Below are 18619 nucleotides of genomic sequence, written 5' to 3' on the forward strand. Positions count from 1 at the left end.
GACCCTCTCTGCTTGGGCTATTCACTTACACGGAGATCAGTCAGTATGGATTTCAATGCTCAATTTGTTCGAGAGAAAATATCCAACTACTGTAGACTGATAGAGTCTTGCTTATTGCCGCACTCCTTTTAGCGCTTTCCAGTTGTCGCAATTTGCTATATCGAATGTCAATGAAGCAACAGCTTCCAAAGTTCATGCTAACCAGGTTGTACAACACAACGGCCAATAAAAATGTTTGATCGAATCCTTTCATCGAGTTTATTGATATGGTATATGCTAAGTTAAAAAAAGGATTTCCAAGGTAACAAAGAAGAAAAAGAAGAGAACGATTGACATCGCAGTTAAAACATCTTGCCAATTATCAGATCCAGCCCCGATGGGCCGAAAATCTATGGTATCACAATTCACGAGTCCCGATATCCGAAACACCTTCTAAGCATTACAGTTCCGCCATATTACTCCTCTTTTAGGTTGACGAGACAGTTTATCGTGCCTCCTCCTGAGACATCTGTGGAGAGATTTGCTTGGCACGAGAAGCGTTCCTTCGCCTCTCACCAATAAAGGCAGCAGCCAGGTAGAGAATGGCAGCGATACCGGCAATGACGGAGTATGCGATGATGTACGCAGTGGATGAGTTGGCAAGCTGAAGACCAAGGCCTCCGTTGACGATACCGACGATGATGAGGGCTCGACCGAACCAGATGTGAACATGGCTGACAACTCCTCGCTTGCGGTGGCTCACAAAGTACCGATGGTGCATGTAACCAAGGACAGGCTGCAGGGTCATCAAAGCACAAACAGCAGTGCCCATTCTTGTGTGAGCTTGTTTTCCCCACTAAAGTCTCACGTTAGTACTGATAGACTAGACAGGTTCCGATGCGAGCGCATCTAAGGGGAGAACTTACGTAGCCACCATCACGAGCATATACGTATCCGAGGCCAAATCCAACCCACATGAGGAGCAACATGACAACTTGCCAGCCCGCGTGGATGAGCCACTTTCCAAGCATGGGCATAAGGATTGCACCCAGAGGGTATCCAGCAATGAAGACAATCGACATGATGATACCGTGAGCTCGCAGAACAGTCTTGCTGGGGCTACTGCCACTTCCGTTTTGTGTCACGGCACCGCCAGAGCTAGAGCCAGAGTTCGAGTTGGTATTTTCGTTGCTGTCGGTGAATGGGTTGCTGTCAGAGCTCATTGTGGCTTTGGCAAGGTCAACACTGAAATCCACGTGCTTGTCGTGCTCAGAGATGCGCTCCTCCATGCTTGTCGAATCCAGGGAATTTCCATTCTTCCAAGCTGCAATCCACGAGCTCGTGCCCTTGAGACTAAGGTCAATACAGTTGTTGCATCGAATGTTGGCGATCATCTGCTTGTCCTTGATTCCAGAACCGTCGAGGAGCTCGAGTCCGCTTCGCTTGGCGTAATTGGGCATTACCTCTCCGACGCCTCTCCTTGGGCTCAGAGTGACATTGCCGCTGCCGTCTTGGTAAATGATGAACATATCAGATCCGGCCATTTGGGATCCAGTGCCTAGTCCTGCCCATTGTGCGGATGTTGGTGCCTTGATCTGGAAGTAAAAGCTACCAGACCCCGCGCTGGCAGAAGCCTCAGGGACACCCCATCGGAAACAGACGTCGCCATTGTCCGGGCAGAAAGAAGATGTGATAGCAAGTGCACTGCCTGCAGCAGCTGAAGGAGAATTGTTAGCTGGGAGGGGGGAGTGGTGCGTTGAGTTGATGGGAGCGACTTACAAAGCACCGCTAATGATGTGCTGAAAGTTGACTTCATGGTATTATTGGGAACGAAACAGAGACAGATGAAGTGAAGAGATACGGGAATTAATTTTTACTGCGAGTGAGGAGATTGGAATCTTACATGAGGGGGACAACGAAAGTACTAAATATAATAAGCACAAAGAAAGCACAACTGGACATAGACCAGGGGGGCATTCCTATATTGAGACGATCGTCCACTGGGCCACAGACGCTACGCGCCGCAAAGCCACGGCAGTGCTGTACGATACAAAGCCTGGTGCCGGTGGTACGGGACGATTTACGAAGTTGAATACTACCAAAGGGACCCGGCAGATGACATTACAAGTGCCGCCATTAGTTAGTCTGGCTCAAACGGACGGATTCCTCGAGCAAGTTAAGCCCAAGGCTTGGACCCAAGGGAAGGGATCGATGTTGTCGTCAGCTCTTTTGTCGGATCCGCCCTGGTTAATCCTTGTCAAGCATGAGATGAAATGTGTTAAGGTTTCTCTCACACTGCCACGGCCCAGACAGCTAGCTATCCATGCTATCAACGCTATCAACGCCAGTGAATAGGCTTAAGCCATCCCGGGATTCAGTGCCGAGATGGCGGCAGTTTGCCCGCTTAAGGGCTTCAGGGCACAGTCACGACGGCCGAACGATTGGTCAACGGCACATTTCCTTCAGTCGAGACATCATGATGCTGAAACTGTCGCCGTTGGAAAGGTGTGATGGTGTGCCTTTCTATCCGTTATCCGAACAAGAGGGAGCGGCCTCCTCTGTTTCAGTAGACCTCTTGGTGTTCGAATACGCGCTCAACTGCTCCATATGATGGGTGCCCAGACTGCCAGAGCATACGACAACTGAGAAAGGCTGTGGTGACAGGCTTGCAAGGACTGAAAGAAATGGCGGCCGACCCTTACAGGGATGTCTCCGCAGGTGAGAGATCTGGGCTGTCGGGAAGACTCTCTTCTTTGACTAGGCGCCCAAATCTGGTAAAAGATCTGATTATGCTTCTCTCTCGGGTAGATTGGTCAATCCGACATCAGACAGTCATCCCACGGCAGCAGCGTTATCCCACGTGGAGCACCGAGGTTTCAACGTGTGAATAGCCTCAGAGGTCCACGTCAGAGTCTATCCATTGGCAGTATCGTATTTTGTTTGATGAGGTCGCATAAACAATTCTCTCCCACTCTCCGGGCTCTCCCAGGCCCACGGCTACCCCCAAAACGGGTACTATAACCAAGCTTCAGCCCAATGACATTGTCCCAATTTGCAACACGACGCTACAAGGGTCTGGCCTCGTGAATACGTCAGCTCTTCCAAACCAAAGCTTATTCTCTACTCTAATTCTCTCCGAATAAGGCGAAGCACCTTAATCTTTTCGTACTAGGATTTGATTATTCGATCATCACAAAGCAGCTTCGTCGATGATGCCAAGAAACGCAGATGCAGTCTGATAGTATCGTCTCAGTCGATGGCATGCAATAGTCTACGCCTCGTACATGATGATTGCGCGGCCCTCCATTTCATGTTGCAGATGCACTCTAACATTTATTCATGCAGTCTGTCACTGTTATCGTGGTCTGATGTGATGATCGCGCCGATCTCTAGTCTGTGACGCATTCGTTTAAGCTTGTAGATGTTGGCGTTGTAGTTGTCACCCATCGATGCAACTTATTCCTCCGATAACTGAGCCTTTGAAGCCGCTATCTATTCTTAAGTTTAGTTGACGCGTACATATGGCACCAATAGCCAAGGTACTCAGACAAACCTGCTCAAGTGTCTCAATCTCACCCTTCTGCATGTTATTCCAGATTATGTGAGATCAAGTCCTTCCGTCGTTGGTTTCTCCATCTCTTTGACTGACAGACAACCTAGTCATCACAACAACCGCATTACTCGTCCAAGTACGAAGCCGCAGTCATGCTCTTACAACCCAACAAATACCAGCCTGTCAGCTCAGCCCCAGGCTAATCATGGGCTTCATAGCCCCAATCCATTATTTGTCACTTGCCCAGCCTGTTTGCACGTTTCGGGCAGTTATTAACACCCTAGTCGATGGCAAGGATCAAGTATAGAAACGAAAACTCTATTGAAATCTACAACCAGACTGACTTAACAGATACTACAGTACCTTCTAACGGCCATTGAGGCCCTGTCTTTGTTGTACGGAGGTACATAGCTACTCTTTTTGTACCTAGGTAACGCAAAAAACAAAACAAAAAAAACGCACTAATCAATACGCAAGCATCTTGAATAACACCTATACCTCTCAATCAAGTCCCGTTCCCCTGTCTCTATATTCTATAGTCGCAATTTCTCTCCTCCCGACAGTATTCAATCAGGTGTGGGCAAAAGCGGCGAATCGATCTTCATTCAACAGGCTTGAAGATGCAACAAAACTAAATCCTCCAAAGAGCTCATCCTTAGGAAGACTTCGAGGCCAGGCCTCCTTGTTTGGTAGCACCGGGCTGATGGACAGCTCCGTAAACTCTGGGGCGAAGTTCTCGGCTAGCTCAGGGTCCGTGATCATGGGCTGAATTGGTGGCTCAAGCTCGCGCTCCGCCAACTTCTTCCAGTCAATCTTGCGGAAGAACCGGTGTTTCTTCATCGTCGTCAGATCCTTGGGCATCGCAGCACCGAGACGCTTGCTGGGGTCCTTGCGAAGAAGTCGGGTGAGTAGGTCTTTGGCATCAGGGCTCAGGAAATAAGGAAGAACCAGCTTCTGCTTGACAATGTTGTCTTGGATCTTGGCGTGATTTTGGCCACGGAAAGGCGGATTTCCAGTCATCAGGTCGTATCCGAGGGCTCCAAACGACCACCAGTCGACTGCCTTTCCATACTTCTTTCCAAGGACCACCTCGGGCGCCATGTACTCGACAGTTCCCAGCATCGAGTTGCAGCTCTCATTCTGGTCGACCGAGACCTTGGAAAGGCCAAAGTCAGTCAGGAGGAGATGGCCTTCAGCGTCCAAAAGGCAGTTTTCCGGCTTGAGATCGCGGTAGACCACGCCGAGATCGTTGTGCAGGTGAGAAATGGCTAGAAGCATCTCCGCCATGTAGAATGCTGCCACGTCCTCCGAGAACATCTTTTCGGTGTTTAGATGGGTGAAGAGCTCACCGCCCTGTCCGTATTCAAGAATTAGGTATAGTTGCTCTTGGTCTTGGAAGGCATAGAACAGCTTGACAACAAATGGATGTCTGTTGACGGACTCAAGAATCTGTCGCTCAGTCTTGGTCTGCTCAACGAGCTTCTTGTGGACGACAAGCGAGGCCTTTTTGAACTGCTTCTGGGCGTAGAGTCTCCCGGTCGCGCGTTGCTTGACGAGCAATACAGTACCATAGGTACCCTTGCCGAGACATCGCAGCTGTTCAAAGTCCTCCGACGTCATCTTACGGTTTGGCACAAGGCCGCCCTCTAGGGTTTCGAGATATCCACTACGCTCTCGAACACTCTCGCTAGCAAAATCGTGCTCGAGGTTAACCTCGTAACTAATAGAGCTGTCTGAAATCTCGCTACCAGCCTCGCTGCGAACATCCTCTCGACTGTGCGTACGACTGATCATTTGCTTTCGAAACTCGAGTGCCAGACCCTGTTGACTTCCAGCACGACTCATGGAGTGGCATGGCGACCCTCCATCAAGGCTCAGAGGCTCCATCTGCATTCGCAGTTTGGCGATGCCCGACATGGCGGGCGAGGGATGGGCGCGGAAGGTAGGGCTGCAGTTGGCGCTCACGACATCATTGACCATGAGGTTTCGGCCGGGGGTCTTGCGCCGCGGAGTAGGGGCCTCGCTGTGTCCGTGGTCCGAGTCTTCGTCGCCCGAAGTTGCAGGTGTAGTCTGGAATCCGCGGACGGTAGTGACCGCGGCAGGTGCCTGGCTTATCATGGTGGGCGGTATTTAAAGTGGTGGTCCGGGACTCGGGGGGTTGGGAACGGCACGGTTATGCTCTGATAACTACACCACGCAGCACTCGCCCAGCTCAGACAGTGGACAAGTGCAGATAGTCGTGGTATTCAAGGGAATCCTCGTCGGCGCTCCGGATCTGCGCGGGGCTGTGATTCGAAGTGACGCTCGATTTCGTAGAAGTTCGCGACACGCATCTGGTATCGGAAGAAAGAAGTACGGAAGACGGCAGACTTTGCTATATGCATTTGGCAGTGGATAGGTGTCGTGGGTAGGTATGTTGAACTGGTGTTCACCAAGTGTGGTGTGAAGAGAAAGAAGAGAGAGAGAATGGACAAAGAACGGGTCCTTTTGGTATTAAATCAAGTAAGAAAAATAAAACAAGGATTTTTTTGGTGGCCATAGCCCTGCGCCCATTTCAGCAGGTGCGCTGTAACTCCGCGATTTTTTGGGCTTTTTTTAGGCGGACTTGCATTGGCTGTATGTATGATTCAGCCCGCCTTGGGTATCGGCTGGGCCGTCGCCTGCCTTCAATCAAACCCCTTGTCCTCATAGCCCGAGCGTCCACTTGGAACGCGGGGAGGAATTAAAGGCTGGGGGGGGGGGGCCTAGTCAGGCGGGTGTTACAACCAAACTACCACTCAAGATTGGATGTTATTCATAAAAATAACCCCTGGGACTAGCACAACTCATGAAAGTTCAGGGGATGCACTGCATCAAGATTGTCGAACCTGGCTGCTGGAATCCGGAATTCACTAGCTCGAGTCGAAATATAAGACATGGACCGTGAGACTTGAGGAGTGTGTGAAAACATTGTCGCATTAACCATAATTATATTTGCCCCTTTTTGTTTAATTTGTGGCTGTTGAGCAAGGACTTTGTTGCTCCCTTGACTGACCCCGTGCTGTCGACAGGAGGCAGCGAACAAACATTGAACGTGACACTTTCTCATTCGTCTGCCAGATTCTGTTCTTCATGTCAGCATCAGAAGGCATGAAAGATGACCGAGAGTCTTGAGACACTGACATCACCAATAACCTGACAGGCCTGGGCCATGCGGTGATCGATCCCGCAAAAAGCGAATGGTTGGTCTTCGTTAAACTTTTAGCTTGTGATTCTTTGAGGGCCCAGTTAAACGTTGGATGCTAACCCAGCCAAGACCAGGGTGAAAAATATAGGACTGGTTAACTACTACTAAGGCATGCATATTAGTACTAACTAACCTTACCTCCCAACTACCTTTAAAGGCAGAATAACATGAAGGGTAAAATGAAACATGTGTTGTAAGAGATACATAGTATGGGCTTTTTTATTTATTCATTCGTTATTCTTTCAATAGTGATCTACTTCTTCTTTTCCTTTTAAATACATTTTTAGCATAAATAACTCCCAGGTTGACGTAGGCCCAGGCCATCGTCGGCCACCGGCGAAATAAACTGCCGACACAATATGCGGCTCCAAGGTCGCGTCTGGGAAATTTCACATCTACCAATCCAAGATCGCGCGCCAAACAGCAAGGCTGCAACCATAGCATCAGCCCTTGATTGACAAAATCCGACACCTTTAATTCCAGCTGTTAAAAAGAAAAAGAAAAAACTCATATACAACAACAGCCATCATCAAACTCTTCACTGCTCGTGCATAAGCGAAGCTATCATCTACCTGCGTTTGGCCATCTCCAGCCAAGATGATGCACCCATCGCGGCAGGCGTACGTCGAGGATGCCGAGCCTCAAGGAATCGCACTGGAAGATGTCCCCGATGACCATGACTACGATATTCCAATGGGCGGAACAGGTGTTCCATCTGAAAAGGCTTCAGCAATCCTCAGCCAATTCAATCGCAAGCGCCTCGCAGCAACGATAGCAGTCCCTACCGATGATACTCGAGTCCGCGCAAAGCTTCGGGAGATGGGAGAACCAGTCACTCTATTCGGAGAGGCACTTGTTGATCGTCGGGATCGATTACGGGAGCTTCTTACCATCCAGGCAGAGATGACAGGCTTGGAAAATGGTGATATTACGATGGAGGACGCTGGAGACCAGGATCAAGAGGAGGAGCAGGAGGAGGAGTTCTACTCAAGAGGTGGGCCTGAACTTCTACAGGCGCGGCTAAAGCTTGCTGAATACTCTCTGCCGCGAGCCAAGAAGAGGGTCGAATTTCAGAAAGCCGAATCTACGATTCCGCTACGCACCCAAGTCAAGTTTCGTAAACAAGTCAAGGAGAGATTACAAGCATTCGAACTCCAGGGCAGTCAGACGGTTGGCGAACGTCATGTCAGCATGACTCGCATATCTCCCAACGGCGAGTTGGTCGCTGTAGGCAACTGGGGTGGGCAAGTCAAGCTGGTCGAAATACCAAGCTTGAACCAAAAGACAACCTTCCGCGGCCACACCAACAAGATTAGCGGCTTGTCTTGGTTTCCCGGATCTACCCTGCCAGAACACAACGTTTCGCCCGACGCCGTCAACCTTGCCTCAGGCGGTGCCGAGGGCTCGATTCATTTATGGTCTCTGAACCAAGATACTCCCCTGTCCACACTCGAAGGACATTCACAGCGAGTGTGTCGTATCGAGTTCCATCCATCTGGACGTTATCTGGCCTCTGCTTCTGAGGATACTTCGTGGCGTCTTTGGGATGTCGAAACAACCGCAGAGGTTCTTCTTCAAGAAGGTCACTCAAGAGGTGTCTACGCTGTTAGTTTCAACACTGACGGATCCTTACTCGCAAGTGCTGGTCTGGACAGCATAGGTAGAATCTGGGACTTACGTTCCGGACGTACCGTCATGATCCTGGATGGACATCTTGACGGACACATAAAACCCATCCATGCGCTGGACTGGAGCTCTGATGGATACAGGGTACTATCTGGCTCAGCTGATGGCTGGATCAAGTGTTGGGATGTTCGAAAGGTGCAAAGGACAGGCGGTATTGGTGCGCACACCAGTGCCGTCTCTGATATGCGTTGGTTCAAAGGTCTCGACGACCCCCTCACTGGTGTTCCACCTGGTGTTGATGATAAGGGTGCACAGCTACCTAAAAAGTCGGGCACCTTCTTCATATCAAGCGGTTTTGATAGAAATGTCAAGATCTTCTCGGCAGACGACTGGACACTGGTGCAAACACTCAGCGGCCATACAGGCCCAGTTGCCAGCGTCGACTATAGCAGGGACGGCAAGTGGATTGTCAGTGGAGGCCATGATCGCACAGTCAAACTATGGGGTCGCAATGATGGCGAGGGAGTCTAACGTCAGGGCATTGCTGACGAAGAATAGATCTGGGTAGAATAAGACAAACAAAAGCTACTGTGAGATACCCCTAAAATTCATAATAATAGGTAGCCAGAATAAATAAAAACCGAAGAATGACCAGGCAAGCAAGCACCAACAGTCCAACAATCATCCAAAGCCGGCCTTTTCCTATTCATCCAAAGTGGAGAGTTCCTATTGTTTCATCCGTTGAGTTGGGTGTTACTATCACCCATTGGAGGATCATGTGTTCACCCTCCTGTGCTGTGATTAGATAACGCTACCCGAATTCGGCTCTAGTTTGTTGCCCCTGCTGTCAAACGCCAACTTCCTTTAGATCAGGTTCCTTGCAGTGCCGGCTAACTTGGACTTCGCATCACTTTCAACTTCGCATCTACGTGCGTTAATCATTGGCACCCCTTTCTCAGACCCACGCAACCCTCTCCTAGGAGCCATTTCCTTATCAGCGCTACAAGTATCGTTATCCTGATTCAAGACCACTGGCCATGGCGAGTATCGATCGCTACAGGCCTCCCAGGGAAGGGTATCAACCCCCAACCCTACCTGCAAACCCTCGACCTGAGCGCGATTCGAGATCACGATCTCCCCGGCGTCGCGATACCGTTCCTCCAGCAGTTCCAACTCCTCCGCAGCACTCGACACGAACATCTCCCCCCCGACCACAAGCCCGACAACCCCAAGAATCACCAGCCCGATCCGGTGCGCAAACTCCAGTAGCTGTTCTTAACCAATGGAACTTTACGTCGGACGAAGTGCGAAGTACACCTAGCATAGTCGAGGGTCTTTCGCCGGCGGAAGAGAGGATGCGCAGGGCCAAGGGCGTCAACTTCATCTACCAGGCGGGCGTCATGTTGGATCTCCCTCAGATTACGCTATGGGTAGCTGGAGTATTCTTTCATCGGTTCTTCATGCGCTGCCATATGGTCCAAGAAAAGGGTGGAATTCATCATTACGTGAGTTCTCCCACCTGATCTTACAATTTCAATGTCTCCCTGGAGCAGTGAAAGCCTGTTCTTGACTGAGCAGCATGCAATTCTTTTCTATATGCTAACTTCCACAATCAAGAACATCGCAGCAACGGCCCTCTTTCTAGCCAACAAGACCGAAGAGAACTGCCGCAAGACAAAGGACATCATTATCGCCGTAGCCAAAGTTGCACAAAAGAACGCGAAGCTCGTTATTGATGAGCAGAGCAAAGAGTACTGGCGATGGCGAGACAGTATTCTCACATACGAAGAGGTCATGCTAGAGCAACTCACTTTCGATCTGATGGTGGACAACCCCTACCACCACTTATTTAAGTTGCTCGATCAGCTTGGAATAGTGCATAACAAGAATCTGCGGCAAGCGGCCTGGGCTTTCTGCAATGATGCTTGCCTTACATCGATCCCTCTGTTGATAGGACCTCGAGATGTTGCCATCAGCGCCATCTTCTTTGCGAGCATATATGCGAACCAACAAATTGAAGACATCAATGGCGAGCCCTGGTGGAAGCTCCTCAAGGGTGACGAGGTCCTTTGTTCTCATGCTATCGAGGTGATGCGCCAGTTTTACACGGAGAATCCGCTTAGAAAGCAGAACCCGTCGCTGCCATCACCAGCATTCCATCTCCAGAACACCAGAAAACGCGGTGATACTCTATTGAGCCAACCAGACACGTTGTCGTCAACGACCGGTACCCCCTTGGAAGTTGACCGGGCGAGTCGCAGCCCTGGTGCAAACTCTAGAGTCAACGGCGCGGCTCAGGATGGTGAAGGACGATATCCAGAGAGAGACGAGGGTTCTCCGTCTCGGCATGACGAGAACGGAAGACCTCCAAGGTCACCACTCAAGCGAAGAGAGCCTGACGATGGCGAGGAACAGAGCGACAGAGCGGAGAAACGAGCTAAACTCTCGGAAGATGAAGAGGGAGAACTAGTTGAAGATTGATACCAAGGTTGCGGTTTGTATGCAACACAATACAGCAATACACTATTTGTAGAGTACGGGACAAAGAGGCGTTTATAGGTTTCCTTTAGTCCGTGAGTTAACACCCGCTTACGTGAGAAGGCTGATAGGTATTTACGCATGGCAAAAGGCTGGATCTGGTAGAGCAGGTAAACGTTCGGGAGGATGCTCCCAGGATACGGCGTTTGGATGTAGGTGGTAGACGTGCTCTGCTGCTGCACTTAGTTTTTAGCTCATGATCGAGGATATATCTCGGGGGAGGTTGATAGATAGCGGCAGACGACGCCCATTCAAGTACAGAATTGAAAAGAAATCGTGCATATTGCCTCGCGTCTGTGGCTAAGGAGAGCACTTGTATCTACTGTATATTATCACGTGCTTTTGTAGATACCCTAGGGATCGAGAACCACGAGTGGTTGTGGGTGGTGTTGGTATATTGAATTCGTCTGACTTCCCTTTTCCCACTCGTCAGGAATCTCTCGATTTTCCAGATGCCACATACTTTATTGTCTGACCTATCATTCCCAGTCCATTTCTTCTTTGCCATTATTATTATTGTAAAAGTAAATGTATAATAAGGCTCCTTCAGGACATTTTATACTACACCCTTCGGATACCAAGATATGCCAAGTACCCCGAGCTTCTACAAGTAATACCTGCCAGTTCTCTTCCTTTGGTCGAACCCATAGGTTGTTTCAAGATTCTGTCAACCTTCCCGTACACGTAGCTGCCTCAGTCATTGCTCGTCCCCGACCCAAGTGCTCGCTTGCTGCCTGCGCTGCACTGAATAAACTGAACGCAGAGCCTCAGGCTTCGCCAGAAATTCTGCCAATCAGCTCCACTCACCGCCTTCAGCCTCCCCTATAAAATCTCGTCGCGTCCCGCTCAAGCTTCGCTTTTTTCTTTTCCTTTTCTCCTTAGCTCTCTTTGCCTTTTGGCTTAGATCAAGTGTAGTATCTGTTCTTTTCAGTTTAATCTCTGAAAGATGTCTAAGGACATCAATCGTGATTATTCCTATTTTTGGCTTTCGGGCAGTTTCCTCTGTGCTTGCACATGATTCTGCCCACAGTGTCCCTGGTATTACACTGCCTCCAGGTGACGCGAACACTACATGGGCTCGGTTTTCATTGCTTGCTCGGGCTTGTCCTGGGCAGTGAAGAAGACATTTTTGTGCGTGGCGCTAGAATAGATGAGATGGACACTGTTTCTTCTGTGTTTCGGTTCTTCGCGTGCACTAGAATGACAGGCTGTCGGAGGAGACAACGCCTAAACACGGTCTTTCTCAATGTTCGTAAGGAGTGGCTCCGCTGGTGAACGATGTTGCCGTGCTCTTGAATCCATCCTGCTTATGTATATGCAGAAGCAGTACTAAATTGTTGGATGCCATCATCTCCAGGTTTCATTTAGGGTCGACTTTCTGGTTCGTAGCGTTTCGTGATGCAAGCAAATGTAACGAGGTGTAGTTCAGTATTGAGTACCTACGGTATGTTTCCCGCTACTAAATACACACGCCGTTGACCTGTGATCTTGCGTGTGCTGCGGTTTCTTACGACTTTCGTGTTCGTCGATTTCTACGTGGCTTCCTAAGGCACAGACAGGATAGAGGTTGCTGCTCCCATGAATCCAAAGCTGTTTGTTCCTCGGAGATAAAGTGGCGTTCAAGTCGATCTACCTAGTAGTTAGATTGGATAATGATACAAGAGAGATGCACAACCCAATGTCAAGTATTGAAAACCGTAACAAACACCACATATCCGTCGCCAACACCCAGCATCGCAACTTTGTCGTGTGCTTTGGTCGGGGAAGCAGTCCCGATTAGGTCTAGTGCCTCTGCTCTGGGAGCTCCTCCAAAAAGTCCACCACAGTCACCCACATTGATTGTCGAAACAGCTTCAACTGATACCTACTGAACGAGTCCAGTAATTCCCTTCAACGCACTTCAACCCCTATAGCTGGCCAATATCCTTTAATACCACACTCAGAACCCAAGCACGATATCGCTGAGGAGATTCAGACGTCATGGCTACACTCGGTGGATATCTCAACAGTACGACGCCGTTCCCAAGCTCTACTACCTACCTCACCAGCTTACTAACACAGAACGCAGAGAAAGTCCTGATCGTGACAGCCGATTCGCGTATTCTTGTCGGAACTCTGGCAGCATGCGACCAAACAACTAATCTGGTGAGTGCCCTCTTACTTATCTTGACCATACAAACGCTCACGGCATGTGCTTAGGTCTTGAACAACGCCGTGGAACGAATTATCCGGACGCCCGACGATCCTGAGCCTTCCGCTCAAGTGCCTTTAGGTCTATACCTCGTCCGCGGCGACAACGTATGCTCAATCGGTCTCGTAGATGAGGCGCTCGACGACAGCATCAACTGGACAGAAGTCAAGGGTTCAGCAATCGGCGGTATAAAGCACGTATAGGCTACACACTCGAAACATCGTAAAGCGGTCCGCACTGCGACATTTTCTCTCGTGTTATTCTGTTTGGGGTACAGCATCCACTGCTGGAGGTTTGGGAAGCTTCTTTTCCACGGCATCGATAGGATCACAAGGCGTTCGAGTTCAGGGAGTTTAGACAATTCATCTTGGCCTTCGCCACGGTACATGCTTTCAACAATTGGAGATGATTCATTTGACTATTTAAGCTGACGCAAGATCGACAACCTGGACTCTATCCAAAGATGCGCTGCATGAGCACTTCTTTGAAGATGTCATGTCCGGGAGAATCGATCACACGGTTGAGACGGTTACCCTTGAGGACACTCAGCCAACCGTGGTCGTCGCCAGGGACCTCATCGAGAGTCAAGATATGGGGGTCCTCATTGGGGTTTTCTGAGAGGGCGACTGCGGCTTCGGCAGGCTTCTTTCTGAATCTACGATCAACGACATGCATTCCATGTGTCCATTGACCGCTGGTCTCCACACGGATGTCCTCCAGTTTCTCGGGTGTCTTCCACTTAGGATCATCTCGGGTCAGCATATACCATACCGTCAGGGGATCGTGCAACGAAAGACCGGGCTCGTTTTCATCACCCTCCATATCCTCGATCTTGCTGAAGGATTTAGTGACAAAGTGTGACACCCACCGAGCAAGTGGGCTGCCAGCTTCGACGTGAGCCTGGATGTTCTCCTTGAAGTAGTTCTTGCCAATCAAGTGAGGGGTAGTAATATCGAGGGGGCAAAGTGTGAGCTTAAGCTGGCGGGAAAGTTTGTTTGGGTAGGCTTTCAAAGTTGAAAGCTCCTGGGGAATAGTCGGCATCGTGGAGCTCGGCTTGGGGGAGGTGAGTGCGTAAACCCGAGCAGCAGCGACAGCATCAGCGTAGCAGTTGAATTCAGCCACGGGGGTACAGTTTCCCTCGACATTTACAGCACCGCCCATGACGACAAGCTCCTTCACACGAAGGAAAGTCTCGGGATCTTCTGCGGCTGCTAAGGCAACATTGGTAAGAGGACCAACTGCAAGGATGGAGACAGTGTCCACGGGGTTCTCTTTGAGGATCCGGAGAATCTCGTGGTGAGAGGGCGCCTTGGATGGCGTGAAGAAAGGAGAATAGTCTCCGGCTTCGTTGGCGCCATCACTGAAGATGCCTTTCCAGGTTTCGGCTGGAGACAAATCAGGATGAGCCTCATGAACATTATGCAAGCCATCGATGCCGTCTACAGAAGTTCACGTATTAGTAAAGGAAACGAACGGATTACCTGGGCAGCTACTGTACTTACGGAAGTAATCCGCCATCAGCTCCTCGTCGCAAAGGGGGTGGTCAGGGCCAACAGCCACGATGGGCTTGTTTGCCTTCATGGCTCCAAAGCCTTCGGGTTTGCCAGTAGACTTCCTCCACTCAAGTTCTTTCCCAAGCACGTGGAAGAGAGAAACAACGTTTCGGAGACAGCTGAGGTAGTCTTTAGTGTTGATTCATGATAGTGAACAGAATTCAAAGGTGTATTTACCTTTGGAGGGGGACATTGCCGTATGTGACGGACACCATCAGAACCTCAAGCTCCTCCGGTTTGGCACTGAGTGCAAGAAGCAGGGCCAGGATATCATCGACGCCTTGAAATATTAGAATTTAGGTGCTCCAGCCTCAAAGCACATGACAGTTACCTGGGTCGGTATCGATAATGATCTTCTGCTTGGGAGCCATTCTCGAATTTGGAGATTATGTTCAGAGAAACCAGTGGCGACTTAGATGAGGAGCTCAAGCTTGTTCAACAAGTTTGAGAAAGTATGAATGCAGAGGAATCTAATCAACCTTGGGTTTAATCTCACAGCCCCGTAGCCCAGGAATCGACTTCCTCAGGTACTCGCAGCTTAAAATTGAAACCTTGCAGGTTGAAAACAGGATGATCAAAGTAAGAATCTTGTTCACACATGTTATGCCGATGAGCGTTTCCCCTCCTTCGATTTTGGGCAGGTGGGCAAGTGGGGTGTGATGTTAGTTGCTGAGATAAGCTTTTCACAAGAGCTATTGGTTGTTCAATTGAGAGAGATATGAATGGGCATTACTCCCATTGGGTTCCTGTGGCACTTGCACGATAGTATGCGAAATCGCTGTTCTTACACGGATGTCAGAGTTGGAATACTTGCGAGATCCGAGCCTGACGCAGGGTAGTGCAGTTTGAGTTGCAGATGGCATGAAGTATGTGCAACCTAAAAAATCACCTCGACAGCCAATCAAATGAGTTCAAAGCAAGAGGTTAAAGGCTTCAGGGATAACATAACGAAATAGCGATGTACCTACCTCCGAGCAATTATCAGTGACTCACGATTAACTTGTCCTCCCAGCCACGTACGTCTGACCAACCAAAACAATCCGCTTTCCTTGTTGAACTGTATGCTTCCCTCGATCTTTGAAGAGCAGTCTCCCAGAGAATACGATACATACGTGACCAACAATGTGTTAGGTATATTCGAAGCTGGTTTATCCACTTCAACAAGGACCTTCGCAGATGTTTGATTTCTAGCATAGGTACTACGAAAATGACATGCTGTAATTCACTGTCTACCATCTAGCAAAGTACATATCTCGCGATAAAACCTCTCACTGAAATTCAGGATCGAAGTTGCCCTTAGTGGTAATGAGCCAATCCCAGGCCCAACATTCATTGGATTGGATGCCCCTGGTTTTAGTTGTAATGGGCGGCTCCGCTATAATATTAATGAATAGGTAGTGTTCGTCTCATCCACCTCAGCCAGCCAAAGCAGGAAGTTGGTTGGAAAGAGCGAATTCAATGTAAATACTTCCAGTCCATTCTCCTTCCAACAACTGAAGGACGTCTCTTCTCCGGCTGCTTTTTCCCAACAAAACTTGACGGATAAATCACAAACGCCCCCAAGAATATAAAGTATCCATCTCCTCCTGTTTATCTCGTGTAACACAGGTAGTTGCTGACTTATTGAAAGCCTATCCGTAAAAGTACAGTGGCTGCATCAGTTTCGAACCAAATCTCTCCAGTCAAAGTACCTCCTCACCACAATCCGCCGACGGGCTACCTTTTCTCCCCACTCCGAAACCCCAAGCTCCCCCACTGCCTTGGCGTCGGGTGCTTTCTGTCCAAACATTGCTCTACCTCCCCTGCAGTCGGAACCAATTCAGTCAATCCCGCGACCCTTCCTCGCCTCAGGTAGCCCAAAGACGACTGGTTGACTTGACTTCAAGCCACCTGGTGTCTTCTCCTTCTGTGTGATTTGCGCCAGACTCATCAATCTTCCTCTGAACCGACTTCCATCATTTCTCACCCCTTTCCTCATCTATTCACATTATCAACCTTTCCTTTTCCCTGTCTTTTTATTCCCCCCTAACTCTTCACTCACGACTATCGACGCTCTCACGGCTCAGCGATTGGCTGGCTCATTGCTTAGGACAATCTGGCCTTATAATTGCGACAGCTTAGCTGCCCCTACCTAGCTCAACCTCACAACCACGCTTCATCCACAACTTCTTTTTGTACACAGCTGTTGCTTCCACCCGCTCTAGTTCGTTAGATCAAGAGGCCAACTGTCGTTAACCGATAGGCGTGCTCGAATTCCCACGCCTGTTTCGCTGAACTTGGGATAGAGCCACGATCTTCGTCCCAAAGCTCGAAACGAATCTCGAGGCAACTTGGCTCAGCCTTGCACCCCTTACAACTACAACACTCAATCACGACGGATAACATGGGCTACCTCTACACCACTGCAGGCTACGCCCTGCTCTTTGCCGTTGCCTACGCTCTCTACCAGCTATCCCAGGGCCAGAAGGCTGGAAATCAAGCGCGGGCTCAGATCAAACCGGCCAAGAGCCCGCAGGCGGAGACTCGTAAGGAGGACCGCAAGAAGAAGCAGCGCCAGGAGGCCTTCGCATCAGAGGCACAGGAGGCTTCCAAGAAACCCAAGGCTGATTCAGAGACCAGTGCTTGGACGAGTAGTGCGAAGGACAAAGACGACAATGTCGACAATCGCGAATTCGCCCGCCAATTGGCGAAGGCCAAGGAAGGCACCAAGTTTGCTGCCAAATCTGATGCTGGTAAACAGCGAGAGAAGTCTGTCAAACAATCCCGCGCCAACAAGGTGGCCAGCGCCGCCGAGGAGAAGGAGTCGGCTCCGTCATCTACCACTGGTGCCGACGGCGACGATGACCAGTCTCCTGTAACCTCACCCGAGGTCGGTCCCGCAGTCGCAGTCGCAGGCGATGTTTCCGACATGCTCGAGACCGCTCCCGCTCGCCCAACAGTTCTTCGTCTGACCGACACCGAGCCCAAAAAGCAGAACAAGAAGACCCCCAAGGCGGAGGCTCCTGTTGAGACCAAGAAGCAGCGCCAGAACCGTAAGAAGGCCGAGGCGGCCAAGGCTGCTCGTGAGGAATCCGAGAAGGAGCGAAAGGTTCTCGAGGAGAAGCAACGCCGCGCCGCTCGCATTGCTGAGGGACGTGCTGCCAAGGACGGCTCCCAGTTCACTGCTGCCCAGAGCAAGTCATCCGCTTGGAAGGAGGGAGCTCCCAAGGCCCCCGAGGCTGCCCAGATGAATGGCTTTCATCAGCCGCTTGACACATATGAGGAAGCCCCCGCTTCTGCAGTGAATGCCCCCAAGAGCACCGACCGCAAGTGGATGGAGTCTCTACCTTCTGAAGAGGAGCAGATCCAGCTCCTCCAAAACGATGATGACTGGAGCACTGTCAAGACCAAGTCCAAGAAGGGTGCTAAGAATGCCACTTCAGCTGGATCTGGCGACGAGGCTGCGGCCCGCCCCGCCGTCCAGCCTAAGCAACCCACCGGGCCTAACAAGACTTCCCAGCCTTCTCAGTCCTTTGGATCTTTCTCGGCATTGACTACTAAGGGCGGTGCTGCTGAGGAAGAGGAGGAAGAAGAATGGGATGTTTAAGAAGAGCAGGTCCCAGATGGATGCATTGCGTGTCTTTGAGGCATGCCATTACACTTTCCTTATCACTTGTCTGTAACTTGACTATTTCTTTTCCCATCAACGAATTTCTGCCTCAGTTTGGATCAAGAGGCAGTCTGCCGTCCGAACACGTGCCAAGACGTTGGTGGAGTGCGACAGCACAAGCGTTTGCGGTTGGGGAGTTCAGGGGTTATGGTCAAATTTTCGACGAGGCGAGGCGAGGCTGGCCATTCCAAAGGCAGCCATTGAGAGAAAACGCCGACGGACACAGTTCACATTCATGGACAAAAAGCAAGAGTTCATGTTGGCCGTGGAAGAAGAAAAGCCCGCGGTTAATGACTGCATTGGT

The 18619-nt window shown here is 50.1% G+C and overlaps 7 protein-coding genes; 4 read left to right on the forward strand and 3 right to left on the reverse strand.

Annotated features, from left to right (window-relative positions):
- Positions 1 to 484: 484 nt before the first annotated feature.
- On the reverse strand, positions 485 to 1795 carry FFUJ_00988 (related to cellobiose dehydrogenase; the record flags this gene model as incomplete). XM_023568941.1 has 3 exons in its annotated part: positions 485 to 835; positions 906 to 1696; positions 1759 to 1795. 3 exons carry the CDS (start codon positions 1793 to 1795, stop codon positions 485 to 487), a joined length of 1179 nt encoding a protein of 392 aa, XP_023424542.1.
- A 2307-nt stretch (positions 1796 to 4102) lies between these two features.
- On the reverse strand, positions 4103 to 5650 carry FFUJ_00987 (probable protein kinase; the record flags this gene model as incomplete). The annotated part of the gene is made up of 1 exon (XM_023568952.1): positions 4103 to 5650. The coding sequence occupies one exon, from the start codon at positions 5648 to 5650 to the stop codon at positions 4103 to 4105; it is 1548 nt and encodes a 515-aa protein (XP_023424543.1).
- Positions 5651 to 7355: 1705 nt separating this feature from the next.
- FFUJ_00986 (related to U4/U6 small nuclear ribonucleoprotein) lies at positions 7356 to 8915 on the forward strand (the record flags this gene model as incomplete). Its single annotated transcript, XM_023568963.1, has 1 exon — positions 7356 to 8915. The coding sequence occupies one exon, from the start codon at positions 7356 to 7358 to the stop codon at positions 8913 to 8915; it is 1560 nt and encodes a 519-aa protein (XP_023424544.1).
- A 506-nt stretch (positions 8916 to 9421) lies between these two features.
- On the forward strand, positions 9422 to 10865 carry FFUJ_00985 (related to C-type cyclin; the record flags this gene model as incomplete). XM_023568975.1 has 2 exons in its annotated part: positions 9422 to 9889; positions 10002 to 10865. 2 exons carry the CDS (start codon positions 9422 to 9424, stop codon positions 10863 to 10865), a joined length of 1332 nt encoding a protein of 443 aa, XP_023424545.1.
- A 2037-nt stretch (positions 10866 to 12902) lies between these two features.
- On the forward strand, positions 12903 to 13316 carry FFUJ_00984 (related to Sm-like protein LSm8; the record flags this gene model as incomplete). XM_023568986.1 has 3 exons in its annotated part: positions 12903 to 12930; positions 12991 to 13067; positions 13122 to 13316. 3 exons carry the CDS (start codon positions 12903 to 12905, stop codon positions 13314 to 13316), a joined length of 300 nt encoding a protein of 99 aa, XP_023424546.1.
- Positions 13317 to 13566: 250 nt separating this feature from the next.
- Positions 13567 to 15037, reverse strand: FFUJ_00983 (related to inosine-uridine preferring nucleoside hydrolase; the record flags this gene model as incomplete). XM_023568997.1 has 4 exons in its annotated part: positions 13567 to 14552; positions 14616 to 14785; positions 14844 to 14946; positions 14998 to 15037. The coding sequence occupies 4 exons, from the start codon at positions 15035 to 15037 to the stop codon at positions 13567 to 13569; spliced, it is 1299 nt and encodes a 432-aa protein (XP_023424547.1).
- Positions 15038 to 17049: 2012 nt separating this feature from the next.
- On the forward strand, positions 17050 to 18252 carry FFUJ_00982 (uncharacterized protein; the record flags this gene model as incomplete). The annotated part of the gene is made up of 1 exon (XM_023569008.1): positions 17050 to 18252. One exon carries the CDS (start codon positions 17050 to 17052, stop codon positions 18250 to 18252), a length of 1203 nt encoding a protein of 400 aa, XP_023424548.1.
- Between the last annotated feature and the right edge of the window lie 367 nt (positions 18253 to 18619).

This window comes from Fusarium fujikuroi, chromosome FFUJ_chr01 (genome assembly GCF_900079805.1).
Source record: "Fusarium fujikuroi IMI 58289 draft genome, chromosome FFUJ_chr01".
NCBI lineage: Eukaryota > Fungi > Ascomycota > Sordariomycetes > Hypocreales > Nectriaceae > Fusarium > Fusarium fujikuroi.